Raw genomic sequence first — 14,458 nt, forward strand, 5'->3', positions numbered from 1 at the left:
TGATATATTGAACCTGAAATACTCATTGTCTCATTCTCTTATTGGTAGATTAATGAGCTGTGAGGAAGTTTACACCAAATGAAGGTGTAATTTATACCAAATGAAGGTGTATAGTATGCATACAATTTACACCAAATGAAGGTGTATAGTCATTTACACCAAATGAAGGTGTATAGTGTGTATACAAAGGAAAGGCTGATTGAACATTCTACTTGGAGCCTATCTTCCCAGGCACAAAGAGCCTCTGTGGTTTCTACAGCTGATAAGAGTTAGAAGTGACCTTTTACTCTCCTAACAAGTTATTCATATTCATAAGAGAGAAGAAAAAGGCAAAATGTGGTTCAATATGACAACTCTGCTACTTGTGTTCTATAGAAAAATGATTATACTTTGGCCTCTTTACTTGAATTTGATCCATTCCCTCTACTAAGTGTTTTCCATTCCTTCCGCAATAAAGTTTCAAATCACCTGCCTTTGCATGCTGAAAAAGGTAGAGCCCATTAGAATTTATTGTTTCTGAAAGTAGTTGGAATAATCATCAAAACTCAGAGTCAAGCAGATAAATGAGCTTGCAATGATATAAATTATATTAAAATTTCACTGTCATCATGAACTCAAACTATCCAGACTTTATCTATTAATATCAAACTCTGTAATGCTCCTAAATGTTCATTTTTTTTTCATGAGAACTGGAAATGAGCTCTTCCTAGTATATAATTTCTTGTGAAATATAGCTATTAACAATACTAGGTGCAACATTCACTTAATAAAGTTCACAACAATACAATAACAAATGATAGAAAAGAAAGTATGGATTCTAACCACTTTGTCCTCCTTTGGGAAAGCATCCAAGGAAGCAGAGTAGAGAAAGAAGAAAAAGAAAAGAAAAACAAAATTGAGCCATGTATTAATAAACTGGTTTTAAGAAAACAGTTATGTGTTTCTTTAAAGTATTAATGCACAACTATTTTGAAAAGTAAATGTTTACTTTTCCTAAAAAATAGTACTTGTTCAATCCTTCATTGAAAATGCAAACATTATGGGTCCTGCTATATGTCAGATACAAGTTAGGCACAATAATTTCCTAATATTTTAGAACTTGGATTAGTAAATCTAGATTTAAAATATTCTTCATAAAGAAGGTTAATTCACTACCACATGTAGTCTACCTATTATTGAAAAATATTTTATTAAAATGCATACAGTTGTATGAATACTTTTGTCAAATTATTGTTAAAATATTGATAGTCACAATTTGGGAAAATGTAAAGAATGAGAAATGTTTGTAATAAATAAAAATGGGAAGAGAAATATGTTAACTATTTTGGCTATAAATTATTCCACAGGCAATATTTATTTGTGATACACATTTCAATGTTTATGTTATAGAAAAATACAACTTTATACAATGTTTTTGTCTTGTGCTCCAAATGAAATATCTTAAGATGTGTGCTTTCTTTTATTTTGTTCATTTAAATAGTTTTTCCAAGACTGGATGGGTTTAGTAAAGATGAACTACACTAGGCCTGAGTGTCCTCTCCAAAGCGTAAGTACCTCCTAGCTCAATTTTCTTTAAACACCCTCTCCTTTTTAAGACCGGATGACTTTAATATATCAATCATTAACTGTATTGCTATTGGCATGCCTCAAACCTATAATGAGAAGTAAAAGCATTTAACAGTTGTGGGTGCTTAGCCAGCACTAGCACTCAGCTGATCTGCACCTCATTGTTCACTGCAGCATCTTTTCAGACTGAACAGTGTCCTTACCACATGGGTTGTTAAGTATTTTGATGTTGTCTCCAAGTTTTACCTGTAAGAATTTATTCCAAAATAATGTATTAAAGAGCACTATAGAAGGGGAAGTTAACAAATAGATCTTATGTACTTTCTATGTGCCAGATACGACCTTAATATCCAAGTTTATTTTAGAAAGCCTATAAAGTGGCATATGATGATTGCCTATAAGAAATCACTATTAGAAGAGGAAAAGAAAGCTTATGCAGTCATAAGAATGGGACCCTAAAGAAAGATTAAATATACATATCATAAAGACCTAGATTTTAATTATTTTTATTTAATTTTCATAACACCCATACAAGGTAAATATTATTATCCAGTCTTCATAGGTAAAGAAACTGTTCAGAGATGTTATCTTCCTAAAACCACAGAGGTAGTAACAGTCTCACCTTAAAGTATGAGATTTATTGATCGGCCAGGCACAGTGGCTCACACCTGTAATCCCAGCCCTTTGGGAGGCCGAGACGGGCGGATCACCTGAGGTCAGGAGTTCGAGATCAGCCTATTCAACATGGTGAAACCCCGTCTCTACTAAAAATACAAAACTTAGCCAGGCATGGTGGCAGGCACCTGTAATCCCAGCTACTCGGGAGGCTGAGGTGGGAGAAGCACTTGAATCCAGGAGGTGGAGATGGCAGTGAGCCAAACGCCACTGCACTCCAGCCTGGGTGACAGAGAGAGACTCTGTCTCAAGAAAAAAAAAAAAAAAAAAAGATACATTGATTACACTCAGTGTCTTAAGTCCACCGGAATAAATTTTAGAATATCTGACTTATAACATAACTAGACTACTAAAGAATATAATGTTGATTGGGAGGCTTGTTTTAAATTTAACTGTAATGTGCAAATTAGAGAAATATTAAGAGGGCTTAAAGATTTCGTGTTATTTTTAAACATGACTGTATTATAATCTGTTAATGATTAGATAATATGACAAATTATTTACAGGAACACTGGGAATTATTTAGCTACATACTTGTAACTGTTCTATATTAAGCTGCAGATCTCTATCAAGGAAAACTCAGATTTCCCTATAAATAATTATTTATTTATTTTAGAGAATATGATAAAGTATAACATTAAAATGTATTCTAAACTAAATATTTATTAGAATCACTCTAGTATTTCATAAATAATAATATTGGTTCCTATCATATTAGCATGTTAACGCTTCAAAAATTGCATTTATTTAAAGCACTGGCATAACAGGAGTAGCTCTTATTTAAGCCAAATAAGGAAACATCATCAGGGGAGAATATATCTTATAGAGAAGAAAATGAGAAGTGCAAATCTCAATAGACTTTAAATATCTAAATAATTTCCATGAGATAAGCTTGCCACTGTATTTCTTTAACATGTCAGTAATCTGAATTTACTCTCATAGAGGCTAATCATTGCTTAATATGTGACATTCAGTTATTTTGCATTTTACGTGCATTCAGTCTGAATACTAATGTTACAGAAATCAAAAGTAGTTAACTTTTTTAAAAGAATTGGTCATAACTTTCAAGAGTTTTATAATTGATGATAATATTAAATCTACATTAACTGCATTTTTCAAAAACTAAATGAATTCTCACAGGTAATCTGTTGGTTTTGAATTGGAATCATTTATTAAGAAACAAAGATAAAGTAAGTTCTTTTTAGGAATTATTTTCTTCAGTATTCCACTACCTTATTAAGGACATGAACAAAATGAAGGAGGTTCATTATAATGTGTATGTTTATGCACATGTCTGCTTTCTAAGATGCACGTGTTCTCATGTTTGGAAGGCATAATAGTTTTTATCCACATTCACAACGCCCCTTATGTTCATGGAATACTCACGTTGTTTGACCGTAGAGACACGCGGCCTCCGCAGCGCGCACAGAACTTAGTGCGACAATAGGAGCAGAGATGACCGCACCCATCAGCAAACTTTGTTTTATGACAGATTCCACAAGTCGGAGCATCGTCTTTGTGCTCGCCCTGGTAACGCCGCGCTTCTTCCCCTATTTTTCTCACTTGTTCCTTATAGCTTTCAAACTGTTGATGCAATCTCCTAGGCAAAAGAGAAAATGGTAGCAAACTAAGTAAACAGTGGAAGACAAAACCAAGAACAAACAAAACAAGGAATATTTCCTAACAAAAAGGAAGCATAGCTATTTGAACTAAAGCAAAACATACAAAGCTATTTTCCCCACTAACCTTACCTTCAAAGGTAGGATATGTGTTAGCATGATTCCATAATTCCAGTTTTGCTTATTAGCACTGAACTATGTGTATGTAGAAGCTACATAAGCACTGTTTGTCGCCAGCAATGAAATTTGAGTATCTATTCCATGCCTCTGTTTCTTTTAGATGTTTCAAAATATTTCAACTGAGAGCTCAACACTTTACAACTAGTCATGTGTGCATATAACTGAAACAAAAATTACACAAAATATTTAGCCTAAATACATATGATGTACTCTACTATTTTCTATCTATTCTAACTTTAATACTGAATATAATTCAAAAATAAGCTTGTCACAATAAATTGATTCCATGACCCAGTATTTAAGCATGATGCATACTTTGAAAAATATTGTTTTAGACTATGTTGCGGGGCAATCTGTCTTCTACAAAATAGATGCCTTTGCCCCCGTTCCTGGAGCCTACTTATCTATTTGGCATCAAGTATCTAATTTAATACAGTACACAGAATGTTAGCTTTTACGTTATATTTGAGCTCCTAGTTCTTCCAGTTCACATCAAAAGTTCTAAATCTTACCTTATAGATATGCAGATTTTTACATAGTCCAATTTTTCATTATTTTAACCAGGTAATATGTATGAAGCTTGCTAGCAACCACTCCTGATTAACTACTGACTGTGGGGACAACTAAAGTTGTCTAGGGAAACCACCCATTAGAATGTTCACATTTAATGTGATTAAAGTCTCCTCCCATGGACATCAGTTCAAATCCCAATCTTAAATCTCTATAAATAGAACTGTTTGCTGTTCTGAACAGAACACAAGAACATTCAGTGAATGCCCCAGTGGAAGGGTGTCTTGGTTTTGAAAGTGAGAACTGAGAGTTGTCCTGAGCCTAACCAATAGTCATTGGCTATTTCGTCAAAAGAGGGACTCCTGCTCAAATTCATCTGGGTATCTGAGTTCGTTTTCTGGATTTGAGTATTCCCTAGGACACAGAGTACACAGATGCTTTTGTTAATTCAGGCAGTTAGTTTGTTGTTCTCAATCTAAGATAACTGTGAGGAATTGATACTCCCTGGAAATAGAATCAAATAAGTTAGGTCCAGGTACTGCAGTGTTTGAGGTATTGAGACTTCATTATATTTTCTTTTTAACCTTAATAGCTCTTAAGCAGAACTTCTGTGATTACTTTAAAAATTCTCAAATCCCTTTGCTGCTTTGCCAGTTGACACCTTTTCTATTTAATTCCAATAATTAAAGCAAACATCCAGGCACCAGCACATAACAGTGTAGTTTAGGATCTGAAATATTTCCCAATTTAAAGCCCACCTAATATCACTTCATAAAGGAATATATGTGATATTTCATTTAATGAATGCAAGAATATCTGGTCAATTTATTGAAGAGTTATTTGATACATTGAACTTTTTATACTTTAAGTATAATTAATCTAGGGCCAAGCTAGTAGAAAACAACTGTGGGCACTTGTTATTTCAAAAGTTATCATCCAAAATGGCATTGGCAATCTTACTTCTTCCGCTAAAGAAAATTATTTTAAGGAAGGGCCGGGCGCGGTGGCTCATGCCTGTAATCCCAGCACTTTGGGAGGCCGAGGCGGGCGGATCACGAGGTCAGGAGATCGAGACAATCCTGGCTAACACGGTGAAACCCCGCCTCTACTAAAAAAAAAAAAAATAGTCGGGCGTGGTGGCGGGGCTGTAGTCCCAGCTACTCGGGAGGCTGAGGCAGGATAATGGCGTGAACCCGGGAGGCGGAGCTTGTAGTGAGCTGAGATCGCACCACTGCACTCCAGCCTGGGTGACAGAGGGAGGCTCCGTCAAAATAAATAAATAAATAAAATAATAATAAGAAGAATTAAGGAATAATAGCAAGGAAATATATCTAACCAAGGAAACTCTAAGCATAGAATACATAAATAAATATTTATTGTGAGAACCACCAAATCAAATCTATTTAAGTAAATATAAATGAGAAGGAGAAAACTAGGCTAAGGAAAAAGTTTCCCTATAAACTTACTCTAAAATACAGAACATGATGTAGTATGAGTGTTGGCAAACTTTTTGGAATAAAGCCAGATTGTAAATATTTTAGCCTTTGAGGGTCACGTAGTTTCTTTTACAACTGCTCATTTCTGCTGTAGTAGGAAAGTAGCCACAGATAGTATGTAGTGAATGAATGTAAATATGCTCCAATGAAACTTTATTTACAAAAATAGATGGTAGTCCAGATTTTGCCCATACAGCAGTTTGTCAACTCCTGATTAGTATGTGCTTTATGCTAAGATATAATGGCTTGAAAACCAAAGCCTCTGTGTGTTTTTAAATTCAAACATACAGGAATTTTATATGGTGCAATCAAAAGGGAACCTGTTTCAGGAAATCTTTGTGCAATATATACATGCAGGGCACTGACCACTGAGATAAAACCTTACTCTATTGCAATCTCATAGCATTTCTTTTGGGTCACTCATAGACCATTTAATATTTTTACTATGTTTTATTACTGTACATAACACCTCTCTTCTACCAAACAGGAAACAATATTGGAAATGCAGTTTAGCAAATAGTTCAGGCATACACTTACTCAGTAGCAGCCAATACACACACATATTTGCTGAATGGAAAATTTATACATATAGGTATTATTTTTCTTAGTCTGTTTGGAGAAAAAAATCCATACAACTTACAAACAAGTTCATATTGAGGACAACATATCCTAATACACCCTACTTCACAAAACACTGAAAATTCTGGGTGTAATATTTAAAAAGATAACTTTTAATGTACATTTGAGCTGGAAAGTATGCAAATTCTCAAAGGACAAAAATGAAAGAGAAGCAGTAATTCAGAACAGTAACATATCTCTGAAGCAGATGCCAAGAAACATGTACCGAAGTCCTGTGACCAAGAACTTCAGTTTTAACTCTTGTATAAGTAATTGAAAATAAAATTTTAATTAGGTATTCACCAAAAATAATTGAAATAGAGTGTATGATATCCAAACCAGTAGTGGAAAAAATATGGAATGAGAAAAAAGTCAATCCAAAAGAAGATAAGAGTTAAAATAAATAAATACATAAACATAGACAAAGCAGAACAATTAAATATTACAGTATGACATGGTAAAAAAAATCTAACACATGAGGAATCACAAGTGTTATACATTACAAGAAGCATCATCAAAAGACAAAGATCATCACATTAGATTTTAAAAATCCAACTAAATGAAGTTTTGAAGAGATATACCCAAAATATAAAGGCACAGAATGTTTGAAATAAAAGGATAGAAAAAAGAGATCTCAGGGAATTATTAAGAAAAACAAACAGACAAGCAAACAAACAAAAACTGGTATAGAACTTAAATTTAAAAGCATTACTACAGAGTGTATACTATTAAAAAGTATTCATTTTATTTTGCACATGACAATTATAAACCTAATTGTATATAACATATGTATATCTATCCAGTAGATTAAACTTACTAGTTAATCTTGTTGAGTTCTCTGTGTGTGTGTGTGTGTGTATGTATGTGTGTGTGTATATATGTATATACATATATACACACATGCTTATATATATATATGCACATACATATGCTTAATACATATCTAAACTTTTCCCAAACCCTAGGACTCAAAATTCCTAAAATCATTTTATTTCTTAAGCTGGTGGCAGAGGGGTTACATGATGTAGTTTATTTTTTCTTTACACCTTACACATATGTTTTATAATACTGTTTTGTATGTATGAATGATTTAATATTAGAAAGAAAAAGATTCAGTTCTATCTCATCAAATAGCATTGAATAACAAATCAGGGCTACATAGAACTGAAGGTCTCCTGGCTGTGACAGGTGGGCAGGCAGCAATTGTTCCTTTTCTAGTTGGTCATGGCAAGTGAGTTGGTTGGATGAGACTTCTCCACTGAGGTATGACGGCGAGATATCTAGCTTCTCACTTTCTCCATGGGGGATCTTGGAGTAGGTCCTAAGGAAGACAGCCAACGGGGCACCGTGTTCTTCTCCCAGAGGGACACACCTAAGTGGCCTGGGGCAGCTTTTCACCAAGTGCTTCATCCCAAAGCTTATGAGGCCATTCACACAGCCATCACTCCAAACTCTACAGGGAATCACATCCTTCTGAATGCTGGCCCTTGGTGACCTGTACCCATCTATGCCCTCCTCTCATGTGCTTTAGAAATTCCTTTTTTGTTTCAGCAGCAGGTCTTGTTTAAACTACCGGTATAGACGTCCCAGTAGGGAGTATAATGAGAGAAAAAAGAGCTTGCTTTTTCTGAGCCTATAACTCTCTTAATCTTCAAATATTTTTTCTTTCTGGGTTTCTTCCATTACTTACAGATAAGATTCTCTTATTCTGCTCTGGAAGAAAAAGTCCAACTCAGGTCCCTGTCAACTTCTCCAACTTATTTCCTGCAATGCTCCTTATGTTACCAGCAGATATTATGGAAGGAAGGAAGGAAGGAAGGAAGGAAGGAAGGAAGGAAGGAAGGAAGGAAGGAAGGAAGGAAGGAAGGAAGGAGGAAGGAAGGAAGGAAGGAAGGAAGGAAGGAAGGAAGGAAGGAAGGGAGGGAGGGAAGGATGGAAGGAGGAAAGGGAGAGAGGGCATTCCTCACTCCTACATCCTTAAAATCTACCTACTCCACAACCTGCACTGTTCTATTACATTGTTCTCTTAAAATACAACTTTAATGCCCTTTTCTCAATTCATATTCCCCTGACATTACTCTGATATCTCATGTTGTCAAGATGCTGTCCTCATAATAAAATGTGCCTTTGGAAGCAAGATACTGGTAGTGAAACCATAAACAGCACATTTATTTTTTGTATCTGATGTTTTAATGCTTTAATCTATATCAAATTTGTGACAGTGTTCTATTATGAATAATAAATGGAAATACATATTTTATTATATGGTCTTACAGTAAATGCGGGACTGCAAATGTAAAACCTTTTTGTGAAAGGTTTTTATTATTTGTATACTTCGATTTTAGAATTAACAATATATTCTTATTGACTAGTGAGGTTGACAAAATACATGATCACAAATCACATATTTAAATTATCCACATGGGAAATGGAGAGTATTATAAAATACACAATGCTATCAAAAGAAAAGCATTGGTATTGAAATTTTCTCCCAGGATATGAGGTTCTGTTTTTTTTTCATTGTTTCACTATATAATAATTGTTGCATTATTTTAATAACTGTACATTCAATTCAAGAAACTCTAAAATTCAATTTGTAAACAAGTTGTTTGGGTGATTAATAGTATATATTTCGAAAGAAACAAAGATGAATGCCTAAAAAACTAAATATTATTCTGTAAATGTCTGAAAATCTAAATATCATGCTATGAATGCAAAATAAATAATTTAAACAAGCAATTATTGATGGCAATTGTACAAATTAATATGTATTTGTTGAACAAGTAAATCATAATAGTGGAATATAGAGAAATCTTTCTAATTAGTGCAGCAATTCACATTTTTCTATTTTGTATTTTTTCTTCTCCCATTCCCAGAGATATGAGAATCTAGGAGAAAATTCTACCTTTCTTCCTGGATTTCCTTTATGAGGTCTAGGCAAATAGAACTGGATTTTTCCAGAGGAGGAAAAGATGGAAGCTATTGTTTTAAAGTTTTAAAACTCCAAGTGGCAGGTTCTGAGAGCAGGTGAGGGCTTTCTCTGAGATAAAAGCAGGGCAGAGGCCAGGATAGTTTGCGTGCAGTACTCCCAAATGGAGGATTGCTTTAGAATGTGTATACAATGGTGGAAGGACATAGGTGCTGAAAACAATAAGCATGACCTCTGTTTCCCTCATCGCCCTTGGCACAGAAAACAGATCAGTACCATCATGCATTCCCTTCGTCAACCTTAGCACATGGACACCACCAAGTCCTTATGAAGTTAATGGCATGGATATTAAAGCCAGGAGAGTTGTTCTGAGAATGATGGACTGATTAAGAGCCTCCAAAAAACATGGGGGTTGTCCAAGAGGGAGCCCTAGTAATGACTGAAATTCAATGTTTTACTAGTCTAGTAGGTTGGAGGCTTGTTTAAACACATTTTGACATCACACTATACTGTTGAACATAAATTCACAGTTCTTGACTTCAATGAATGTATAATCAATTTAGAAAGTAAGTTATACATAAATATAAATTAGCAGTTTATGACAGCATATACCAGTGTCAAAGAAGGACAGTAAGTCATATAGTCATACAGTTAAAAAACTCTTTGTTGTCCCCACAACACAATTGTCCCCCTTTTAGTGAAATTGCCTTTTTGATTCCACTCTATAATAGAGGAGCTGTAAAATTTCACAAAATTTCAAGAGTCACTATTTTTTTTTTAAATGATGTTTGTACATCGTGGCTTCTTGTGTCAGAGTTGAGTAGAAAATAACAAACAGCACAGTCTTTTAGACAAAAAGGTTAAATAATGGAGTTTTCTGCTACAAAATAGTTGGAAGAGGGATGGTTGTGGGGTCTTGCACTGATCTCTTGGAATGCCCCTCAAAACAAAATCACAAGCTAACTACTCAAAGTTCCACCATCAGGCCAGGCACAGTGGTGCATGCCTATAATTCCAGCACTTGGAGAGGCCAAGATGGGCGAATCACTTGAGCCTAGGAATTTGAGAAATGCCTGGACAACAAAGCTAAACCCAATCTCTATAAAAAAAATTTAAAAATATATTAGCCAGGCATGGTGGTGCATGTCTGTAGACCCAGCTACTCAGGAGGCTGACATGGTAGGATTGTTTGAGCCTTGCAGGTCAAGGCTACAGTGAGCCATGATCATGCCACTGCACTCCAGCCTGGGTGACAGGGTGAGACCCTGTCTAATACAAAAAACAAAACAAAACAAAAATACCAAAGTTCCTCAATCAGGAAGCTGCAGAAATCAGAAAGCCACTGTCCAAATGGCTAGTGTTAGTGTCCTACCACCTGAGCTAAGGTATTCTGATCTAGAAGCCACCACCAGAGCCACATCAGGAGATCCCAGGAAAATGATGCCCAGTATGTTGTTGTGGCTCTGCATCTAATTCAGTTTCAATTCAAATCTCATGCAAGCACATTTGACTGATGGAACCTAAATTACATCAGGAATTCTAGGTGCAGGAGAGTCTACAAAATTCAGTTTTCAGATTTCTAGCTTTTTCATAAGACTTCCTAAAATTGTTTTGAAATATATATTGTGAGGGTCAGTCTTCCACTTCAGCTACAATCCTCTAATCTATGTCAAATTGCTTAATTCCTTCCACTGTACCATGGGTGAACAATATCTGAGTCTAAGATCTCCCTTTCCCATTCATTTTCCATTTTATCTCTCTCCCCTCCCTCTCTTCCCCTCCCCTCACCTCTCCTTCCCTCTCTTCTCTCCTCTCCCTCCCTCCCTCTCTTTTTCTTCATCGTACACTAAGCACACATTACTATGGAAAGCATTTTGCCACCACCAGGAAATTTAAAAAATAGATTCAGTTCCCCAAGCCAATTACTTATATGAGGGGTCTTCAAAAAGTTCATAGAAAATTAATATTACTAAAAAACTATGCGTTTTCAAAACTTTCTTGCACCAAAATGAACTTGTAATAACTTGTTATAACATGTCTGAAAAGTACCTATTAATAGTTTGAGGCACTAAGAGGGATACAATGTAAGTTTGAAAAGAACTCCTATGAGAGCAACATGATTCCTCTAAAACTGAAGCAAGAACAAACATGAAATTTCAAGTGACCGGGCGCGATGGCTCACGTCTGCAATCCCAGCACTTTGGGAGGCTGAGGCAGGTGGATCACCTGAGGTCAGGGGTTCGAGACTAGCCTGGAGCCTGGCCGGTGAAACCCCATCTCTACTAAAAATTACAAAAAATTAGCCGGGTGTGGTGGTGGGTGCCTGTAATCCTAGCTACTCGGAAGGCTGAGGCAGGAGAATCACTTGAACCTGGGAGGCAAAGGTTGCAGTGAGCTGAGATCGCGCCATTGCACTCCAGCCTGGGTGACAAGAGTAAGACTCCGTCTCAAAATAATTAACTAATTAATTAATTAAAGTAAATAAATAAAATAAAAATTAATTCAAGTGAAGTTTGGGTGGAAGAATGGTGAAATCACTGATGCTTTATGAAAAATTTATGGAACAATGTTCCAAATAAATCAGCAGTTACAAGTGGATGACTCATTTTTAGAAGGAATGAGATGATGTTGAAGATGAAGCCTGTAGTAGTAGACCACATACATCAATTCGTGAGGAAACAAATCATTTTGTTCATATCCTAATTGAACGGTACTGACAATTAACAGCAGAAATAGTAGCCAGCACGATAGACATCTCAATTGGTTCAGCTCACACAATTCTGACTGGAAAATTAAAGTTGACCAAACTTTCCACTTGATGGGTGCCAAAACCATTGCACCCAGATCAGCTGCAGAGAAGAGCAGAGCTTTCAATGGAAATTTTAAAGTGGGATAAATATACTAAAGTATTTATTTGAAGAATTGTTAATAGTAGATGAAACATGGCTTTATGAGTATGATCCTGAAAACAAAGCACAATCAAAAGAATGGCCTTCAAGAGGTGGAAGTGGTCTAGTCAAAGTAAAAGCAGACCAGTCAAAAGCAAATGTCATGGCAACAGTTTCTTGGGATGCTCAAGCCATTTTGCTTGCTCACTTTCTGAGGGGCCAAGGAATGATGACATCTGCTTATTATGAGAGTGTTTTGATAAAGTTAGCCAATCTTCAGTAGAAAAAGTCCCAGGGAAATGCCATCTGAGAGTCCTTCTCCACCATGACAATGTTCTTGCTCATTCCTCTCATCAAACAAGGGCAATTCTGCCAGAGTTTTGATAGGCAATCATTAGGCATTTACCTTACAGTCCTAAATTGAATTCTTCTAACTTCCTTTTGTTTCCTAATCTTAAAATGTCTGTGAAGGGCACTAATTTTTCTTCAGTTAACGTTGTAAAAAATACTGCATTGGCATGGTAAAATCCCCAGGACTCTCAGTTCTTTAGGGATAAACTAAATGGCTGGTATCATGGGTTATAACAGCATCTTGAACTTCATGGATCTTATGTCGAGAAATAAAGTTTGTATTTTTTTATTTTTAATCTCATTTCTTTTTCTGCAAACTTTGTGGATATAAGTACTTGTGTCTGTCTAGTTCATTTTGTCTGGTTAAGAAGCTGCAGGGACAGCAAATCAACGTAAAACTTGGACTGAGATACAAGGTACATATACAATCAAACAAACAAAAAACCTCCTTCTTTCTGTAGAGATTTAATGCACAGCACAAATCTATCACCTGTGAATGAAGGCCCTCATCATTCTTAGCTCGGATTATTTCATTAGCTTTCTAACTAGGCTTCGTGCCGATGGTTTCCATCATTCTAGTGCATCTTTCATACTGCCTGAATGATCTTCCTAATAAACTGAACCAATCATGTCAATCTACTGGTTAAATATCATCTCTGAGGTAGTTCATTTCCTCATCCTGTGGTACAAGGTCCCCACTTACTGATCTATTAGCATCTCTCACATAGGTTTTCTCATACATCTTATACTACAGTCAAAATAAACTTTCCAGCTATCTGTCAAACACAGTAGAATCTTACAAACAACAATTCAACAAACATGTATTGAGGTCCGTTGCACAACCCACACTCCTTAAGGCTCTGGGAGTGCAAAGGAAGTAGCATAAGAAGGTCTTGAGTTTCAGTTATTTTATTACCTGATATTATAAATACAAGTTGTTTACAGGTGTCAGGCATATGCATAGTATCCTGCAAAAAGAAGCAATTGCAATTGCAAACATATGTAACTCAGATGAAATCGCTTTTACAGCAGTGTATTTTTCCTTCAGCCTTGAACTTCCTCTCATAGCTTGAACTCTTACCAAGTATCATTAAAACTTATCAATACTTTACTAATCTAAATTTACTTAGGTGAATTTTTCACCTAACACCAGCTGTAGAAATATAATATGCTATTCTAGATATGAGCATACAGGCTCTCCTTTGGAAGAACTATGAATTATTCTACCATTTGCCTTTCTTGTCGGCTTCAACGCGTTTTGTGAATCACTTCTGAAATTTAAGAAATCTAGCTGTACAAGCTTAAAACCAAGGTTTTCTTCTTTGCCAGGACTTGGGGTTCATCACTATGGCATCGTTTAAGCACTTAGAGTGAGACAAGATGAAGGAAGGATTCCAAAACCCAGTGTAAAATGAAAATATTTGGGAAAATACAGACACAGGAGAAACTCTGAAGATTAGTGGGTACAATTTCCTCATTTTATAAATGGGAAAATTTAGGGACATGCTTTATGTGCCTTACACAAGGCTGGTAAAATGGTTGGCGATAATTAGGTCCTCTATTTCAAACTTTCCACTACACCATTCTATTTTCAGAATGCTAATTTTAATTACGGCTAAAGGAACA

At 35.6% G+C, this 14,458-nt stretch overlaps 1 protein-coding gene across 22 annotated transcripts in view; it reads right to left on the reverse strand.

Annotated features, from left to right (window-relative positions):
- The window catches only part of RIMS1 (regulating synaptic membrane exocytosis 1), a 515,539-nt gene that overhangs the window by 309,265 nt on the left and 191,816 nt on the right, over positions 1-14,458 (reverse strand). For 21 of the 22 annotated variants that reach the window (XM_032153372.2, XM_032153417.2, XM_032153391.2 and 18 more), the window contains 2 exons: positions 3,628-3,841; positions 823-834 (listed from right to left, as the gene is read on the reverse strand). In XM_032153372.2, the coding sequence (XP_032009263.1) occupies positions 823-834; positions 3,628-3,841 (226 nt within the window). The remainder of the gene's footprint in view (positions 1-822; positions 835-3,627; positions 3,842-14,458) is intronic. The other variant, XM_058435213.1, reaches the window with a different exon arrangement.

The sequence above is a fragment of the Hylobates moloch genome, unplaced genomic scaffold, assembly GCF_009828535.3.
Source record: "Hylobates moloch isolate HMO894 unplaced genomic scaffold, HMol_V3 SCAFFOLD_2, whole genome shotgun sequence".
Lineage (NCBI taxonomy): Eukaryota > Metazoa > Chordata > Mammalia > Primates > Hylobatidae > Hylobates > Hylobates moloch.